The 16774-nt window shown below is 50.8% G+C and overlaps 6 protein-coding genes across 6 annotated transcripts; 4 read left to right on the plus strand and 2 right to left on the minus strand.

Moving 5' to 3' along the window:
• Window positions 1-551: 551 nt before the first annotated feature.
• PVX_080615 (hypothetical protein, conserved) lies at window positions 552-3662 on the plus strand (the record flags this gene model as incomplete). Its single annotated transcript, XM_001613781.1, has 3 exons — window positions 552-2756; window positions 3090-3266; window positions 3410-3662. The coding sequence occupies 3 exons, from the start codon at window positions 552-554 to the stop codon at window positions 3488-3490; spliced, it is 2463 nt and encodes an 820-aa protein (XP_001613831.1). The 3' UTR covers window positions 3491-3662.
• Window positions 3663-7821: 4159 nt separating this feature from the next.
• Window positions 7822-8481, minus strand: PVX_080620 (hypothetical protein, conserved; the record flags this gene model as incomplete). Its single annotated transcript, XM_001613782.1, has 1 exon — window positions 7822-8481. The coding sequence occupies one exon, from the start codon at window positions 8479-8481 to the stop codon at window positions 7822-7824; it is 660 nt and encodes a 219-aa protein (XP_001613832.1).
• Window positions 8482-10241: 1760 nt separating this feature from the next.
• Window positions 10242-11422, plus strand: PVX_080625 (CDK-activating kinase assembly factor, putative; the record flags this gene model as incomplete). Its single annotated transcript, XM_001613783.1, has 1 exon — window positions 10242-11422. The coding sequence occupies exon 1, from the start codon at window positions 10640-10642 to the stop codon at window positions 11420-11422; it is 783 nt and encodes a 260-aa protein (XP_001613833.1). The 5' UTR covers window positions 10242-10639.
• Window positions 11423-12400: 978 nt separating this feature from the next.
• Window positions 12401-14380, plus strand: PVX_080630 (glutathione synthetase, putative; the record flags this gene model as incomplete). The annotated part of the gene is made up of 1 exon (XM_001613784.1): window positions 12401-14380. One exon carries the CDS (start codon window positions 12401-12403, stop codon window positions 14378-14380), a length of 1980 nt encoding a protein of 659 aa, XP_001613834.1.
• A 281-nt stretch (window positions 14381-14661) lies between these two features.
• On the plus strand, window positions 14662-15541 carry PVX_080635 (hypothetical protein, conserved). The gene is made up of 2 exons (XM_001613785.1): window positions 14662-15140; window positions 15293-15541. Exons 1-2 carry the CDS (start codon window positions 14815-14817, stop codon window positions 15366-15368), a joined length of 402 nt encoding a protein of 133 aa, XP_001613835.1. The 5' UTR covers window positions 14662-14814; the 3' UTR covers window positions 15369-15541.
• PVX_080640 (prefoldin subunit 6, putative) lies at window positions 14983-16533 on the minus strand. Its single transcript, XM_001613786.1, has 5 exons — window positions 16474-16533; window positions 16223-16293; window positions 15974-16098; window positions 15710-15770; window positions 14983-15514 (listed from the first exon to the last, which is right to left on the minus strand). Exons 1-5 carry the CDS (start codon window positions 16526-16528, stop codon window positions 15467-15469), a joined length of 360 nt encoding a protein of 119 aa, XP_001613836.1. The 5' UTR covers window positions 16529-16533; the 3' UTR covers window positions 14983-15466.
• Window positions 16534-16774: the final 241 nt, after the last annotated feature.

A 16774-nucleotide genomic window follows, 5' to 3' on the forward strand; every position in this document is an offset into this window, starting at 1 on the left:
AAGAAAAAGAAAAAAAAAAAAGGGAGAAACATACGTTGTGGAAAAGCAGCATTTGAGTTATGCGGACGGTGTACGAAACTGGCAGAGTGGGTTTTTTTTTTTTTTTTCTTTTTTTTGGTCCATTGCTTGCTCTCCTTTTCCCGCCTGACGTGGGTGTGTTTCTTCCAGTGCGGTCGCATTTTCGCTTCTCAACCGGAGGGGCGTTCACAAGTTCGACGCCACGGGGTGAAGAGCCCACAGGGGGGGAGCAGTACCAAAGGTGCGGGTGAGAAACGTGGTGAAAAACGCGGTGAAAAACGCGGTGAAAAACGCGGTGAAAAACGCGGTGAAAAACGCGGTGAAAAACGAAGTGAACAAAACTGCCAACTGATGAGATGCCAAAAAAAACTCCCCTTAACGGAAAGGATGCCCTACATGCGCGCTGAGAGTTAGGAGCTCCCCGTGTGACTGTTCTGCACAATCTGACGCGAAGAGTCACACTGCGCTGTGTGCCACATACCGCTACCGCTACACTGCGCTGCTCGCCGCCACACCGTACTGCTAACCGCGCGATGGAGCGGTACAAAGCCTTCCTGAGCGAGATAAAGCGGGAAAACGAGAAAATCGGGAGGAAAATCCGCTTCGTAAACCACAAAAGCAAGTTCCAACCGGTGAACGGAAAAAAAGTGGGCTACAACAAATTTTTTGTAAACAGCTATGAAGTAGAAAAAAAAAACAACCTATGCAAATACTACAAGCATAAGATAGACAGAAGTAGGGGAAAAAAAAAAGGAAAAATACACAACGATGGTTTTCCATTTTTTGAAGTTTATAAAAACACAAATCCAGCGTTTAAAAATAACCTCCCACAATATGGCCTTCTACAAATGCTAAAAAGCTACGATGAATTGGAACTGTTTCAGTTCTGCTCCAGGAGGAAAGAGGGGATCAATTTTTTTACTCCCCTCCTTTCCCACTTCATAGAAATTGTAATAAGGAAGAGAGACCTCTACCGCATCAGCGATGTGTTGCTACTAACAGAGCATATAAAGAAGTTAAATTATTACCACCCCTATTTCTGCAAATTGGTGTGCAGAGAGGTATGTCTGGACATTCACAAAATTAAGACCGTTCATCAGGTGACTCGCTTTCTAGACTTCCTCATGCACTTCAACATCTTTAATCATTACTATGTGAAAAAGTTTTACAAATATGTGACGCGGTTGATTACGCATGGGAACAGGTGGACCCTTCTGGTCGATCGGTTGGACTCTACTTCGCAAGAGGAGCCGGTGCTGGATGGATCCCAGGCGGGTGACCCACATGGGAACGACCCACATGGGAACGACACACATGGGAATGCCCCACATGCGAATGCCCCACATGCGAATGCCCCACATGCGAATGCCCCACATGCGAATGCCCCACATGCGAATGCCCCACATGCGAATGCCCCACATGGGAGTCCCATCCAGATACACCCAGACGATGTTGCCTCTCTGTGCATGTCCTTTACAAAATACAAAATGATCGACGCGGAGTTGCTGCTCCTGCTGCTTTACCTCTGTAGGCATGAGGCATATACCCACTTGAGGAATCCCCAGACGCTCCACCACCTTACACAGCTCAGCCCCTTCTACAGATTTGTTCACGGGCCCTACTCCTCCGAGGTGTTCCCCTACATTTATAAGCAAGTTTTAGAGGCCACACCGAGGGGAGGCTCCAATTTTGTTCCCCTCTTGAAATCGTTTTACACCATTAGCAAGGAATTTGGCACTGCTTTAGATGTGGATCTGCACAACGCCACGCTGGAGATTTATGGCCACACGGGGGGAGCGCAGGGGGGCCTCTCCGGGGGGGGCGTCTCTCCCCCGAGTTACGTCCTGTCGGGGGGCAGCAGGAAAAAGGGAAAAAAAGCCAGAAGTGGAGGAGGAGGTGGAAACGCAAATGCAAATGGAAGCGAAAATGCAAACGCAAATACAAATGGAAGTGCAAACACCAACTGCGTGGACCGGCGGGCGGGGGGGGAGAACCCCTTCGCCCCCTTCAACTGCGACGCCAACTCGAACCTGAAGAGGCTCAACCTGGGCGACGAGGCGTTAGCTGGAGCGCACCACGAGGAGGAGGAGCACTACGATGAGAGGCACTACGAGGAGCACCACCACGAGGAGCACTACGATTGGCTTCCCTCCGAGGGGCTCCCCTCCGAGAAGGCCTTCCGCGACCTAGTGGACACCGTCAAGCACGTCGTGCTCCTCATCGAGTTGAAGCTCCTCTCCGCCTTCCCCTTTGCGAGGGAAAAGGGCCCAGCCGAAATTGAGTTCGTCAAACGGGTGAACTTCCACGCGGATCGCGAGAAAAGCGTCCACAAGTACAACGCGCTTAACGTGAGCGCGGAGCAGCGCGCGCTCGTGCAACGGCTACTCCGCAGGAATGGGCAGCCACAGCCGCAGAAGCAGCAGCAAGACGGGCAGTCGCAACCGCAGATGCAGCAGCAAGACGGGCAGTCGCAACCGCAGATGCAGCAGCAAGACGGGCAGACGCAGCAGCGAGACGGGCAGACGAAACCGCAGACACAGCCACTGCCTCCACCGCAGGGGCACCACTTCGACGACTCCGAGCTGAACTTCCTGTTCTATCGGAACTACGGCGACGAGCCAGGGACAGCCACGATGGGGGACATCAACTCGTTTTTAAAATCCAAACCGGACGTGAAATTCAACCTCACGGATGGCACCTATTTCGCCCACGTATTTTCTCACCTGTGGCAGGTCCAGGTAGGTCACCCCCACGGGTGGTAGCTCTGCGCGCCAGCCGCTTCTTCACTGCACAGGTGGTAACGCTGCCAATGAGCCACTCCTTCACTACCCATGCAGCTGACCGAAGCGGAGGAGCGCATCCTGAAGGAGAGCCTGCGGGTCCTGCCGCTCTGGGCGAACCACCTGGCGCGCCTCGACGTGAACAACGCGGCGGACTTGTTCTACGCCATCACGCTGTTTCAGGTTGTGCAGGTAAGGGGGAGCAACCAGGTCGCCTCTCCACCTCGCCGCCTCTCCGCTTAGCAGCCTCACCACATGCTGGTCCCCCCACACACACACACCCCTCTGCAGGGATGCCAAAAGGGAAGGGTCACCAAAAACAAATACGGGTACTCCACAACGGAGAAGCACACGGAAAATGATGCCCTCTACAAAATGCTGTCCGAAATTTTGGTGAAGAAAATTATTAACATAAAGAGCGAACGCCTGTACAAGGTCATTCTGTCTTGCGGAAACACGGCCTACTCGGTGAGGAGCTCTGGAGTGATTTGTAAAAGAAGGGCACTTTGCTTTGTTAACTAGAAGGAGATGTATATGGTAAGGCTTCCCTTAGAAGAAGCGTGTCAACCCGTTTGCACACTCCTCCCCCTTCTCCCCCCCCTCCTCTGCAGGACGTCTACTTGAATCACTTTTTAAAAAAATTCAACCGGCATGTTAAGTTTCGGAAAATGCGCAAGTACATTAACTGTTAATTGGCTAACGGGTGATCCTGCCAATCGTCTATGAACTGAGCAGCGTCAACCCCCGTGCGTGGAGGAACTGCTCCGGGTGTATCTCCTCGCTCGCGTGGGTCACCGCTGTTCTGGAGTAGCCGCACTTGGACAGCAGGTGGACTTCCGCAGAGAGCTGCCTTGCCCCCTCGTCTGAAAAAAAGGAAACAAAAAAAAATGGAAAATGTAAAACGCAAAATGGAAAACATTGTACAAACATGCAGTACGCAAACGTTAGCATAAACTACATGTAAGGCGCTCCTCTACACCGGACAGGACAAATTAAAAAAAAAAAAAAACTCCTTTGTGCAAACCCCCGTGAGGAACCCCCCAATGGGGCTACTTCCGCAGGTTGGCCCCTTTCACAGTGCCCTTTTGGAAAAGAAATATTTTTACCCGCATGGCTCAGTTGGACCGTTCCAGAGAGGGAAGCGCGGGATTCTCCTGCAACGAAGTTTGTAAAAAAAAAAAAATGATAAAGGAGGTGCCTACATGGAAGAGCAACGAAACGGAGCGGCAACAACGTCCGTGTGGAGGCAGCCATTTTGCGTTCATCCGTTTGTTTTGCATTGTGTTTATTTGTTTTTTTTTTCCTGCGCGGGGGGGTTACTCGGGAGGTCAAGAAGCGTCCACTTTATTTCCTGCCTGCCCTCAAGTCTTATCTTCCCCTGAGTAGGAAGAAGGGGGAATTGAAAAAAAAGGAAAATCAGTCATTCGGCCCGCGCCGTCTGCACGCAAGCTGTTCTTTCGCTGCAGAGTTTCTTTTGCCGATTTGTTTTTTGGTGATTTGTTTTTTTGCCGATTTGTTTTTCTGCTGATTTGTGTTTATTTATTTATTTTATTTTTCCTTTTTTTTCACTGGGCCGCTCCACCATGTGCACCCCCTCTGCCGCGCCTTACCAAGTTGCATTTCAAAGAGTGGCCAACAATATCTCCGTGAAAGGGGAGTCGCACAAAAAAGGGCTCCGATATTTTCTTGTCAAAGCTTATGGAAGGCGCGTCCCCATTCCACTGCAGTGTTAGGTCTACTAGAGTGCAATTACCCTTGGCCCGTCTCACACAGTAGGATCCTGCGGGGGGGTCCATTTGGTTCGTCTATGATTTGAGTTGGGTTATAACCACCGCGTTAGCCGGGTCTGCCCCGAGCTCTACTGTGCACTTACCGATGAGGGGAGAGGGTACCCCCCTGCAGAAGTACGTGAGCACTGTGTTGCTCGTATGTTTGGTCGCCACTCGGATGTGCAGGGTCTGCCCCCTGTAGGGCGAAAAAAAGGTGTAAGTGTGTGTGGAGGTGTGGAGGTGTGCGGATGTACCGGTTTGCGGTGTGGCGCACCTCCCTGCGCGCACCCAAACCAGCCGGTAACTGCTTCTCCCCCTGGGGCGCTCCCCTCCGAGTGAGTACCTCCTCTCCAGGGTGACAAAGTCCCCTGCGTACACATCGCAGACGTGGTCGTCCAGCTGGAGCGTCAGGTCGACGTCCAAGTACCGCTCGTCTTCGCACCGCAGCGTCATTTCGCCCTGCAAGGGGGGGTGGCGCGCAAGGCAGGCATAAAGGGGTAGGCATAAAGGGGTAGACATAAAGGGGCAGACATAAAGAGGCAGACATAAAGGGTTACAGGTATAAACACACTAACGCTTAAACACACTCACGCATAAGCAGGCATGCTTAAGCACACTCACGCATAAGCACACCCACGCAGAACCCATTCGAACCTTCACTTGCGCACCCCGGTTTGCCAGACTTGTTACAAATCCAGTGAGCTCCTCCGTAATGAGCAGGTGCGCGGGCGAGCGGTGGCTTCTCCTGGGGGGGCAGATAAGAACGGTCCACATAGCAGATGGGTTTCTATGCCGTTGGCCCACTCGTCAACGAGCGGACTCGCTTGCGGAGGGGGGGCGGTCTCTCCGTCTATCTCTCTGCATCTCTGCATCGCTGCATCGCTGCATCGCTGCGTCGCTGTGTCCCCCTCCCCCGGGATGGCCTCATTACTCGTGCACGTAAACCGGGACGTAGGTCTGAATGTTCCCCCTGCTAATCCTCAAGCTCTCCTTCTCGGCAAAGTGATTTTCGATGGCGACTTGTTTGGTCATCCCCAGACGGGCGGAGTAGTTGTAAAAGAAGCAGAGGTATAGGTGATAAGGTGCGTTGGGTGGGAGTGGAGGCTCCCCCGGGTGGTCCCTCCCGATTAGGCTATCCCCCCTGGTTAGGCTATCCCCCCTGGTTAGGCTGTCCCCCCTGGTTAGGTTTCCCCTCCTGACCAGAGTGTAAAACCTCACAAGCAGCCTGAGGAAGGTCTCTCTTATCTCCCCGTCTGCGTGAGTCCCTTTTGGGGGAGGCACAAAGGGAGGCTTGGCATTCACGTAGAGAACATCGTTTGGCTCCTTCCTCTTGGCAAAAGCGCAGGGGAGGTTTTCCAGTGTCTCCACAGAACTGTCTGCCTCTTCAAAATCATCGCTGCTAAGCAGGCTGTCCTTATCGCTCTCGCTTTGCTGAGCCGGGGAGGTACATTGGAGTCTCCCCTCCGACAAGCCACACTCGCTACCCCCCTGCTGTAAAGGACTGCTGCACACACTTGGAGCGTCTTTCCCCTGATGAACACTCTCCCTGTTTGCCAACATCAAAAAATTGTAAAAGGGGAAAAAGCTACTCTGCAAAACGTCTCCCCTTTTGTACATATCTCCCTCCAGGTAATCCATAAAGGGAGAGCTTCTCCTTCCCAGAAGTTTGCCAAATGGAATGGTGGACGTTATGTAGGCGTCCCCCAGGGTGCGAATCTTTTGGAGGGCTACTGCCTTGTCGTGGCTCCCTCGTCCGTAGGGGGGCAACGGGAAGGAAGCTCGCCTAGCCATCTTGCCCTCCATGTAGGTTAAAAAGTCCCCCATGAGGTTGTAGTAGAGTAACTTATTTGCGGCCTCCTTCGCAGCTTCATTTGCCGACAACTTCGCAACCTCCACCTGGGGACCTTCACTGGTCGGCCCTTCCATCAGCAGAAGGACTATCAAAACGAAGCCGTTGCCTCTCATCAACAGGAAGGGAGAAACAACTTTATTCTTCACACGTACGGCATAACAGCAGATTGTCCTGTTGAGATGAACAAACTGGGAGTGCGTGTCTACCTCTTGGAAGCTTCTTTTTATTGTTTGCTCCGTAAGTAGTTCCTCCACGTTGCTCACTTCGGGAATATTCACGTAATGGTGTGCCTGCGAAGGGGCGTTGCAGGTAGGAGGGCGAGCATTTACACGCAGGAGGGAGATCATTTACACGCAGGAGGGAGATCATTCACACGCGAGTCCTTTCTTTTTCCGCCCTGCTCCACCGCTCTACTGCACTCTCCTCCCCTAACCTGCACACTCCGCGCGCACACCTCCACGTTGGGGAAGCGCCTCTCGTAAATCAGGGAATGCCCCCCTCCCTCTGCCGCAGAGGCGAACAGGTACAGCGCCCTTATTCCGCTCATGGGGGCAGCTCTCTAAAGGTGGTTCCTCGGAATGGTTCTTCCTTTTTAAGGCAAATTTAGACCTGGCGAGGGGCACAGAGGTGGGTAGTACAGACGGAAGAGGTGCAAAAGGGAGAAGTGCAAACGGAAGAAGTACAAAAATGTGCCATCAAAAAAGGTTCACCAATAGGTTCATCAAAAGGGTCATCAAAAGGTTCATCAAAAAAGGGGAACCAAAAAAGTGGCATCAAAAGTGCCAAGCCAAACGCTACTCACCCAGGTGACAAAAAAAAAAAAAAAAAAAAATTCGCGTATCGGGGTCAGAGTAAAAAAGGCCAAGAAGAGCAGAGAGAGGCATAATTATGTGCCTTTTTTTTTTTTTTCTTTTTTTTTTTTTTTTTGCCCCCCAAATGTTTACCTTGCGCAGGAGTAAAAAATCGACACAAGGGGGGGGCACATATGGGGGTAATCAAAAAAGAGTGGGCGCACTTTTTAAACGGGGCAGACACATTCGCGCTGTGGCCTCCCTGCAGACGAGTATCCATATTGAGGAAATGTATGCAGGGGCACACCTGTGAGGGGAAGTGCAGCAAATGTAGTGCCATTCACGAGCCGCGCGACGCGTGTGCCATTCCGCCCGCCCTTCTGAACACATCAACGGTAAGACAAATCCTGGTAACAGTGCAACGCCGATATGCCCCTCTAACCACTTAGTTGTAAATTATTTCCCAACAGGTTGTCGCATCAGAATGGGGAGGAAAAAAAAAATAAAAAAATGGGGTACCCTCGCCATAGCCATAGTCATAACCATAGCCATACCCATACCCATAACCCTAACCCTAGACTTCACCGCCACCCCTTCCACTTGGACCATGTCTAATTCACGCTAAAAATGGAGTTCAAAAATTGGAACAAATTTTTCTTCTGCGGGATTTGTTCTGGCAGCTTCTCCACGACCATTCCTCGTCTGTTTCCCTCCCCAGGAGAGCGCTCCTGACAGTGCTTACCCTTATGTTTCAAGCCATGCGCGAGGGTGGCATTCCTCTTCACTAAGTGATGCCCACTCACAGGTTCACAGTCGACCAAGTTATTAAACTCTAACGTATAAACTGCAGTCCTTTTCTTCCTTTCGTGCAACTCGTTCATGTAGCACCTTTTACATATGCAGACTTCTTCGAGACAACAGTTTAGGGTCTTCCTGGTGTCCCTCCTCTTCACTTCATACTGCGGGTGACTCAAAGTGTTGCCACTTTTGGGGGGTAAGCTCAAGCTGGAGGAAGGTACTTCACTGCCTAACTGGTGGTATTCATTTTTGCTCTCCTTGCAGGGGTGTAACTTTCTGGAGGGGCTTCTCTCCTCCACATTGTTTGATGGCAATATGAAAGCATTTTTCCCTTTCACTTTCGAATAATGCCTTTCCTTCTCGGAGCACTCTGCGGGGTGTTTCTTTCCTGTGTGCTTCTCTTCTCGTCGCCTTTCATCTGCACCAAACTGGAAAACTTTAGTGTACTCATTTAGGTGGATCAGTCTGTCCATTTTGCACTGGAGAGGGGGGGAAATTTGCTTCGCTCAGATGTATGTCAAAAAAGGGGGAGTTCCAGAGCGCAGACAGAGCAGGGATGGCTCGAAAAAAAATAATAAATAAAAAAATAGCAAAGTAACAAAGTAGCCAAGTAATGGAACAAAAAATACAATAGCGTAAACCGAATCATCGCATGCGCCGTGGGAGTGCTCTCCGGCGGCACAAAATGAATGTGGCGACTGTAAAAAATTGCCAAAGGGAGACGCGCAAAACTGCTAATCTGTGTAGGCATTAAAAGAGAAAGCAACTCGATTGAAGCAGCCCCACATTTTTATCACAAAGGGGGAAGCCTTATTTTTTCGCTTGCACAGTTGCGAAGTGGAAAAAAAAAAGTATCACATTATGATAGCAGCGGGGGAGAAAACATAAAACGATGTCGTTCAAGCTTTTGCCCCCACAAAGTTGGAGTTAAAAGGGGGAGGCACAGCAAATGGTAATGATTACTAACGGGTTGAACAAATCACCGTTACAAGGTAGCCAAACCGAAACGCATTTCACATGTGCGATGTGAAAAATATGAACAAGTCAGGAAAAAAAAAAAAAAAAAGCAAAAAGACAGTTGTAGGTAACCAAATTGAAGCACATTGCACACATTATGCATTGTGAAAAATATGACAAGTCAGGGGGGAAAAAAAAAAAAAATTCCTAAAATGGCTACCTACCTGTGCAGCTGCGCTTTTGTGTGCAAACTGTAAGAACGAACAGGTAAATGGGGTAAGAGAACCGCTTATAGGATGTACGATCGGGAGAACCAAAACCGTTACCCAGTTGCTCTGTTTACATGTGAGAAAAGCTTCTTTTGTCACTAGATCGAGAGGGGAACCTCCTAGCCATTCAAAATATCGCATGACCTGTTCATACAAAAATGTGCCATTTGGCTAGTCATTAAAAAAAAAATCCTCCCGTATGTGTGTACTGTTAGGTAATTATTTCCCAAACGGGTTATAAAATGACAGGGCAGGGCAGTGAAAAAAAAAGCAGCTACGGATCAGCGGCGGAGGTCTACTTCCCCCACTGTTAAAATAAAAGGTAAACATTGATTTTATTTGCGTCGCCTACATTGGCATCCAGTTGTAAAGGGCATTTTTCGCCAAATGGGCATAACTGGTAGGGAGAGAAGGGGGCCTTCTTCAAAACGTATTCCTCTGTTCATTTCCACTGCAACGGTCAAGTTGGGGCTTGCCCCATTGTGTCCCCATTCTGCACAATGCATCTTCCTTGGGGGGGAGCATTCACCTCAATGGGGGACAAAACAGACCCAACAGAAGGTAATCACGAGTCCAATCAATTGAGAGAAAACGACAAGAGGAAAAAAAAAGGAACACACAATATCGAGCGCGCAACTCAGTTGAAGGCGGTTAAAAAGGTGCTGCCGTTAAATGGGGAGAACACACAGTGTTCACAAATTGCACATAAGATGATTAGGAAAAAAAAAAAAAAAAAAAAAATGAATAAACGAGGAAAATAATCCATTTCGCAGCTAACCTGTGGCGTTTCTTAAAATAACAAAGTTGCATGTGAGGCGAAATTTTGAGAAAACTGGCGAAAAAGGAGTAGCCTCGTTGGAGGGGGCGCTATCAACCAGCGCAGGTTCAGGCCGACGCAAAATTGATCAATTTTTCAGCATCGACGTTTTGCAAAATTGTAACATTCGACTGCGCAAATGTTCGCACTCGCATGAACAAAATTTCCCAACGGAATTTCTCCCCCACTTGAGAAAATCAAAATGGTTAACTGGAGGGAGTAATCCGCTTGAAGTTCTTCCTCCTACATGCGCCCTGTGGGATTAGCCTTGATCAGTGGTGAAGAGGTTGTCATTTGGATTGGCTATACATGCCTTTAATTTTTTTTTTTTTGATAGCCTTTTTTCCCCCAAAATGAAATTTTGGCAGGGACGCTCTGGATGTTCGTACAAAGCAGCCTATTCAGCCGTAGCGGTGATTTCGGAAGGTGCGCACGGCTTGGTGAGGGCGTGAAGAGTAGAGCAGGCGTGGGAGGAGGGGACCAGTTCGGGAAGGAGCCGTGCCGGGTGCCCACGCACGCTTCATCACACATAAACGCATCGTCACACCGCCGCACCTGCACACTAGCCCATCGACACCGCCACCCCCCATGGATGAATACAAATGCAGCTGCTGCCAAGACGACGTGTGCACGAGCAGCGAAAAGAAGCTGTTCTACTTCGACGTGTGCAAGCACAAGATCTGCGGGGAGTGCCTGGAGAGCCAACTGAGCCAACACAACAAGCAGCACTGCCCACGTTGCAAAATAGGCGTGACGAAAAAAAATGTAACTCCCTTTGACATCGAAGAGAGAGTCTACTCCAACCAAAAAAACATCAGATCCAAATTGACCGAAATTTTTAACCAAAAAAGACACAACTTTGAAAGTACCCCCCAGTACAATAACTACTTGGAGCAAATCGAAGACATCATCTACCTCCTGACCAACGAAGCTGACGAAAAAAAAAGAAAAATAATCGAAGCGTATATTAAGAAATACGAAAGGGAAAATCAAAAAGTGATAGAAGAAAATAATGTTATCCTTTTTGAAAATGAAAAAAAAAAAATACATGACATTGTAAAGAAGGAGGGCAATTTTTATGAAATTATTAAACACAGACCACTTATAAAAAAATCCCACAACGAGGTCTTTGTGCATTCCCTTGTTAAGGAGAATCCAAAACTGTTTGACGAGATAAAGGTGACCAATATTACTGAGTCCCAACCGCAGCCACTGAACCCGGCCATCAAAAATGATACGGATATCCCCTTGCGCAGATTTTCCTCAGAACAGGAGCTGAAGAAGTCCGACCATGCGGGGGGGTACGACACCTCCATCGTCTTTAAGAGGTGCCACACCGAATTCAACTCCACCATTTATCTGAACATTTGACGTGGGCCTTTTTCTCCCGTTGTGTGTCGCAGGGGGGTGTGCCAATTTTGTGTCCCTCCACTCGGTAGTTGCTGCCCATGGGGTGGTGGTCACCCCGATCAGTTGAGTAGCGGTCCACAGGGCAGTGATCACCCCATTCGCTTTTTTTTTTTTTTTTTTTTTTTTTTCCCACACAGGGGGGGTACCCCCACAAAGGCAACTTCACCCTAGAAAGTGGCTCCGCCCACGTTGAAAAATCGAAAGGAAAATGAGCCAAGCTGTTCGTCAGTTAAGCCCCAGTTGGTTCTTTAAAGCGGTTCGCGGTTTGCAGTTTAGCAGTTTAGCCGATTAGCCGCTTCACCGCTTAACCGCTTAACCTGCGGCGGCGCGTTACAACAATGTGCCTTGCGTGCCCTGCCCCTTTGCTCACGCGAGCGAGCACGCTGTTGCGCTGGAGGCACCTCTTGGGTTGACTGCTCCATCGTAAAGTAGTTACCACTTTGAGAAGGGGCCTCTCTCTCCCTGGGATATGCCCCCGTGTGGATGACCCACTTTGCAGAAATAACCTTGGGCACACAGCTATGCACCGCGCGTTGTGGGGACAGTCGCCACGGTTGCTGCTCAGACTGATCATCGCACAGGGGGCGACGCGCAATGGTGAAAGAAAAAAAAAAAAAAAAATAGCGGCCCAAGCAGTTCGCTGCATCTGAGCGGGAAAAAAGGCCACCTAGATAGGCGATCTGAATAGAAGCTAACAGATGCGCGCTGTTGCTAGTCGATCCGAGTAGATGCGCGCTGTTGCTAGTCGATCCGAGTAGATGCGCGCTGTTGCTAGCCGATCCGAGTAGATGCGCGCTGTGGCGAGTTGTCACCAGCTCATGTGAACGAAGCCGCCGCTTTGCCCGGAGAAGCACTTCCGAAGCCCCCCCCGCTTGGAACCACTCTCCAGGTTAGTAAAAGGACTAACCGCGAACCGCCCATCGCAAAGGCGTAACCCCCATGGAGGAGAGCGACCTGGAGAGCAGAGTGAACCACTTCTACGGAGTGGTGCAGCGGGAAATCCTCAACTTTTTCACAGAGGAGAAAGACAATAACGAGTACCTGAGTTACCCCCGGATACGACTGCTCATACAGGATCTGATGGACTACCTGAATAGCGATGGGTTCTACATCTTCACTAAGGCGAGCCAAGGAAAGGGCAACCTTAGGTGCCTCCAAGAACCCAAGCTCTTCTCATTCGCACTGATCCCACAGAAGCTAAGCCGAAGTCTCCTGCAGCTCTGCCAGCAGTGCACGTTGCTTTACGCGGAGTTATTTGACAACCTCGTTTGCGACTTGCATTTTTTACTAAACGTTTTCGAAGGGATAAAAGAGTATGATGAGTTTTGCGGCAGGCTGGTGGGGATTTGCGAGAGGGTCTATTTGGGCAGGGAGGGCCCCGGGCGGGACATAACGAACGACGTGCGGTGTGTTATTGGCCGGTCGGACTACATGCTGGATGGGGGGAGCGGTCAAGGGGGATTAAGCGGCCAAGGGGGATTAGGCGGCCAAGGGGGAACGACCGAACAACGCTGCTATGCGAAGCAAATCGAGTACAACACCATTTCGGTGGCCTTCGGGAACCTGTCGGCCGCGCTGTTCGAGGCGCACAAGCACATGCTGAAGCAGGTGTACCGCGAGTGCTTCCCCCTCGGGGGGGAGGGGCAACCGCGAGGACAGCGGGGGGGAGGACAGCCCCCAACAGACGTTGGCTCCATCCTGGAGGGCAAGTTCCAAAACGACTTCCTCGAGGGGATAGTCACATGCATGGAGAAGTGCCACGAGGCCTATCTGGCCAAAGACCAGCCACTGCAAGGGAGAAACAAAACGGTCGTCCTCTCCATCCTGCACAATGAGGACCTCAATAGTTTTGATAAGTACAAAACGAAATATGAGTTAAGCAAGGTGGGCATCAGCCAGAAGTGCCTAACGATACGGGAGTTGCAACAGCTTTATGAAAGGAAAAAGCTCTTTCTAAATTACCCGGGAGAGACCCTAGAGGAGACGTTAAGGCGGGTGAACGGGTGGCAAGGCGACCTGCACACGGGGAAGCCTGCTCTGGGGATGCTCTCCCCGGGGAAGCTCCTCCTCGACTTGAATGGCCAGGAGTATCACCCAGGGGACTGCCCCGGTTATGCGCAGCACGTGCTGGAAGTCAGCGTGGTGTACTTCCGATCGCTCTACTCGCCAGATCACTTTAATGAAACCATTTGGCACGTGAGGGAGCTGCTCGAATTTAGCGACGCTGTTAAGATTCCCTCGCTGCCCTACCAGCTGGTGGGGTCCAAGCGAATACAAATGATCCTCCTGGATGAGTCCATTCTAAAGCGGTACCTATCTGTAGACATAAACAAGGCCAAGAAATCGGACGAGCAAATACGGCACGATATGAAGCTTTTACAGAAAACGTTCGCTCTTCAGGTGGACCCGTCACTCAGCCAAAATGAGCATATCGTTTCGCATGCCATTCGGGAAGACCACCACTACTTGCTCAAGCCGCAGAGAGAAGGGGGGAAAAACAACCTACACGGTAGAGACGTTAGTGAAAAACTTATGCTTTATTATAAACCGGAGGAAAGGGATAAGCTCTCCTTCTATGTGCTCATGCAGAGGTTATTTCCAACTCCATTCACCGCGGTGCACTGTAGGACGAGGGTGCGCCCAAGTGGCGAAGCCCCCACCAATTCGTCGGATGCTGAAATGGGGGGAGTGACAGGGGATCCCCCCTCCGTGCAGTGTGCGGGGAAATCCCACGTCGCTGAATTCTCTCCGGAGCAATCCATTTCCGAAATTAGCCTCTTCCACAATTTTGTGTTTTGCAAAAATGTGAGCCTGCTGAATGAGCAGAAGGGGTACCTGGTGCGGACGAAGAACGCCCGGGAGAACGAGGGGGGCGCCATTTGCGGCATCTCCAGCTTGGACTCCTTCTTCTTGGTGTGACCGCCCCAAGTGGCGGCACTGCAAAGGGGGGCGCAGCCGCACGTGTGCTTCGTACTTCACCGTTCGAAGCTGCCAATTTTTGTCCCTCCAAGCAGCGCGTGCGGAGTAGCCAGCGGTAGTGTGGCGTGCAGCCAGCTCGCCTACCCGCGTACCCATTTGTGCTTATTTTTTTTTTTTTTTTTTTCGCGCGGCAATTTTGAGGACCCACTGTATGACCGCTTATGTGGCTTGGCCGCCTGCCGAATGCTCGACTGCCCGACTGCCCGACTGCCCGACTGCCCGACTGCCCGACTGCTCGACTGCCTGGTGGGGGAGCTCAGAAGCGCATCGGAGAAGGGCAGCGGAGAAGCGCAGCTGTGTACACGCATATTCCCTCATCTGTCATTTTTACTCTTCTCCGTTTCTTTTCACTCCCCCCACGGCAAGCGGCCAAAATGCTCGCCCTGCTGAGGAACACCCTCCGAAGTGCAAAGCGCTTGGGCAACATGAAGCTGTTTTTAAGAGAAGAGGACTACCCCCCGGGGGGGGAACCAACGACTCATGGGGCCACTACACTCAAGTCCGTTTATGGGTCCCCCCATTCGAAAATATTCTTTAACGACGTTAACATTTTAGTGGAGGGTCAGCGCACGGAGGAGAAGAACCCCACGTTGCTGTTTAATAAAGTTAGAAATGACAAGCGGCATAGGAAGCGGGCCTTCCAGAAAAGGGGCTACTGGAAGAAGCTGCACTACTTCACTCGCAAGGCCAACATGATGAGGTGGGCCACGAGCGCCGCGCCTCCCCGCAGACCTGCTTGTGGAAGCAGCGGGGATGCGGCTCTGCGTACCACTGTGCGTGCCAGTGTGAACACCCACGTTCACACTCACGCGTTCCGCTTCACATGCACGCCGCTTCCCCCCCCCTCCGCAGCTTCGCCTTCAAGATGCAAAATATCGATTACGAAAAAATGAAGAAACTGAAAAGGGGGGAAGTGTATTCCACGTAGGAAGAGAGGACCGGACCCCCGCTGCAGGAGATGCAACTCCCCTCCCATTTGTTTCACCATCGGCATGTCTGCGGAATTTTTTTTTTTTACCCTCCATCTTATGACTGCGGGATGGCTACTTTTCTTTGGTTGGTGTGCACTTCCAGCTGAGAAGTGGGATGCCAGTGGAAAGGAAAAAAAAAAAAAAAAAAAAAAAAGAATGTCTATAGGTGCGCATAATGGTGTATACCTCTAATGTGTGACGGAAGGGGGATGCACACAGCAGGGACCACACAACACGGACCGCACAGCATGGACCACATGGCGCGAAGCAAATCGGCGTGGAGACCACCCCATCTTACGTCGCTAAAGAGCTTCTTCAGTTTCTCCTCCGAGTTGCTGATGACCTTCTTCCTGCTTTCGCTGTAGGGGGGGGGCAGCAGTTGGAGCGGCAGTTAGAGCGGCAGTTTGAGCGGCAGTTCGCTCAGCAATAGAGTAGCAATAGAGTAGCAATTTGCTCTGCAATAGAGAAGCAGTTCGCTCTGCAATAGAGTAGCAGTTCGCTCTGCAACTCGCCTCGATCTCCACCCTGAGGCATACGCGGGTGTCGCCCCAATCGCGCTTACATCTCCCCCGTGATGTAGTGAATCCTCCGAGTGATGGTGTCGTAGCATTTGTTTTTTTCCTCGCGAACTAAAATCAACCCGACCAGCTTGTGCAACACGGCATCGTCCTCCAAGTTTTTAACCTCCTGCGAGAAGGACGCACGGAAAAGGAAGAAGGGCTGTGTGTATCCTCGTACGAGGGTAACAACGCCCACAGGTGTGCAGCTCTGCGGGAAGGCGGCAGACGGGAGGGCGGCGGCCAGGTCGTACCTCCAGGAGAATTTCATTTTCCACCTTCTGCGTGATCAGTTCCTCCAGCTGGGCGTTCAGCTTCTCGCAGCCTTGAAAGGGGGAAAAAAAAGGAAAAAAAAGAAAAAGAATGGCAAAGGAATGGTTAAGAAATGGCAAATGAATGCCAAATGAATGCCAAATGAATGGCGAAAGAATGCCAAAGGAATGGCGAAAGAACCCCGTTCGCGCGCCTCCTCGTGACTTCAAACTGCATCGCGCTCTGGACGTACTCGTCTTCAAGGTGTTTATCTCCTTGACTATTCTGGTCACTTTATCTTGCGACATGGTGTGGATATATATATATATATATATGTGTGTGCTGCTTCCTTTTCTTCGTTGCGGGTGGGAAAAGGGAACGCGGCGGGAACGTATACCTACACGCGCCTTTTTTTTAGCTACGGCGACTCTCCTTGGCGAGACGCTTCCTCGTTCTGCACAGCTGAGACTTTCGTTTCACCAACTGAGCTGTTCAATCTGCTGCGCATGGTTAGGTATAAACCCCAGCGAGGCACATGTGAGAGTTGCGGGGGA

The sequence above is a fragment of the Plasmodium vivax genome, chromosome 10 (genome assembly GCF_000002415.2).
Source record: "Plasmodium vivax chromosome 10, whole genome shotgun sequence".
In the NCBI taxonomy this organism is placed as follows: Eukaryota; Apicomplexa; class Aconoidasida; order Haemosporida; family Plasmodiidae; genus Plasmodium; species Plasmodium vivax.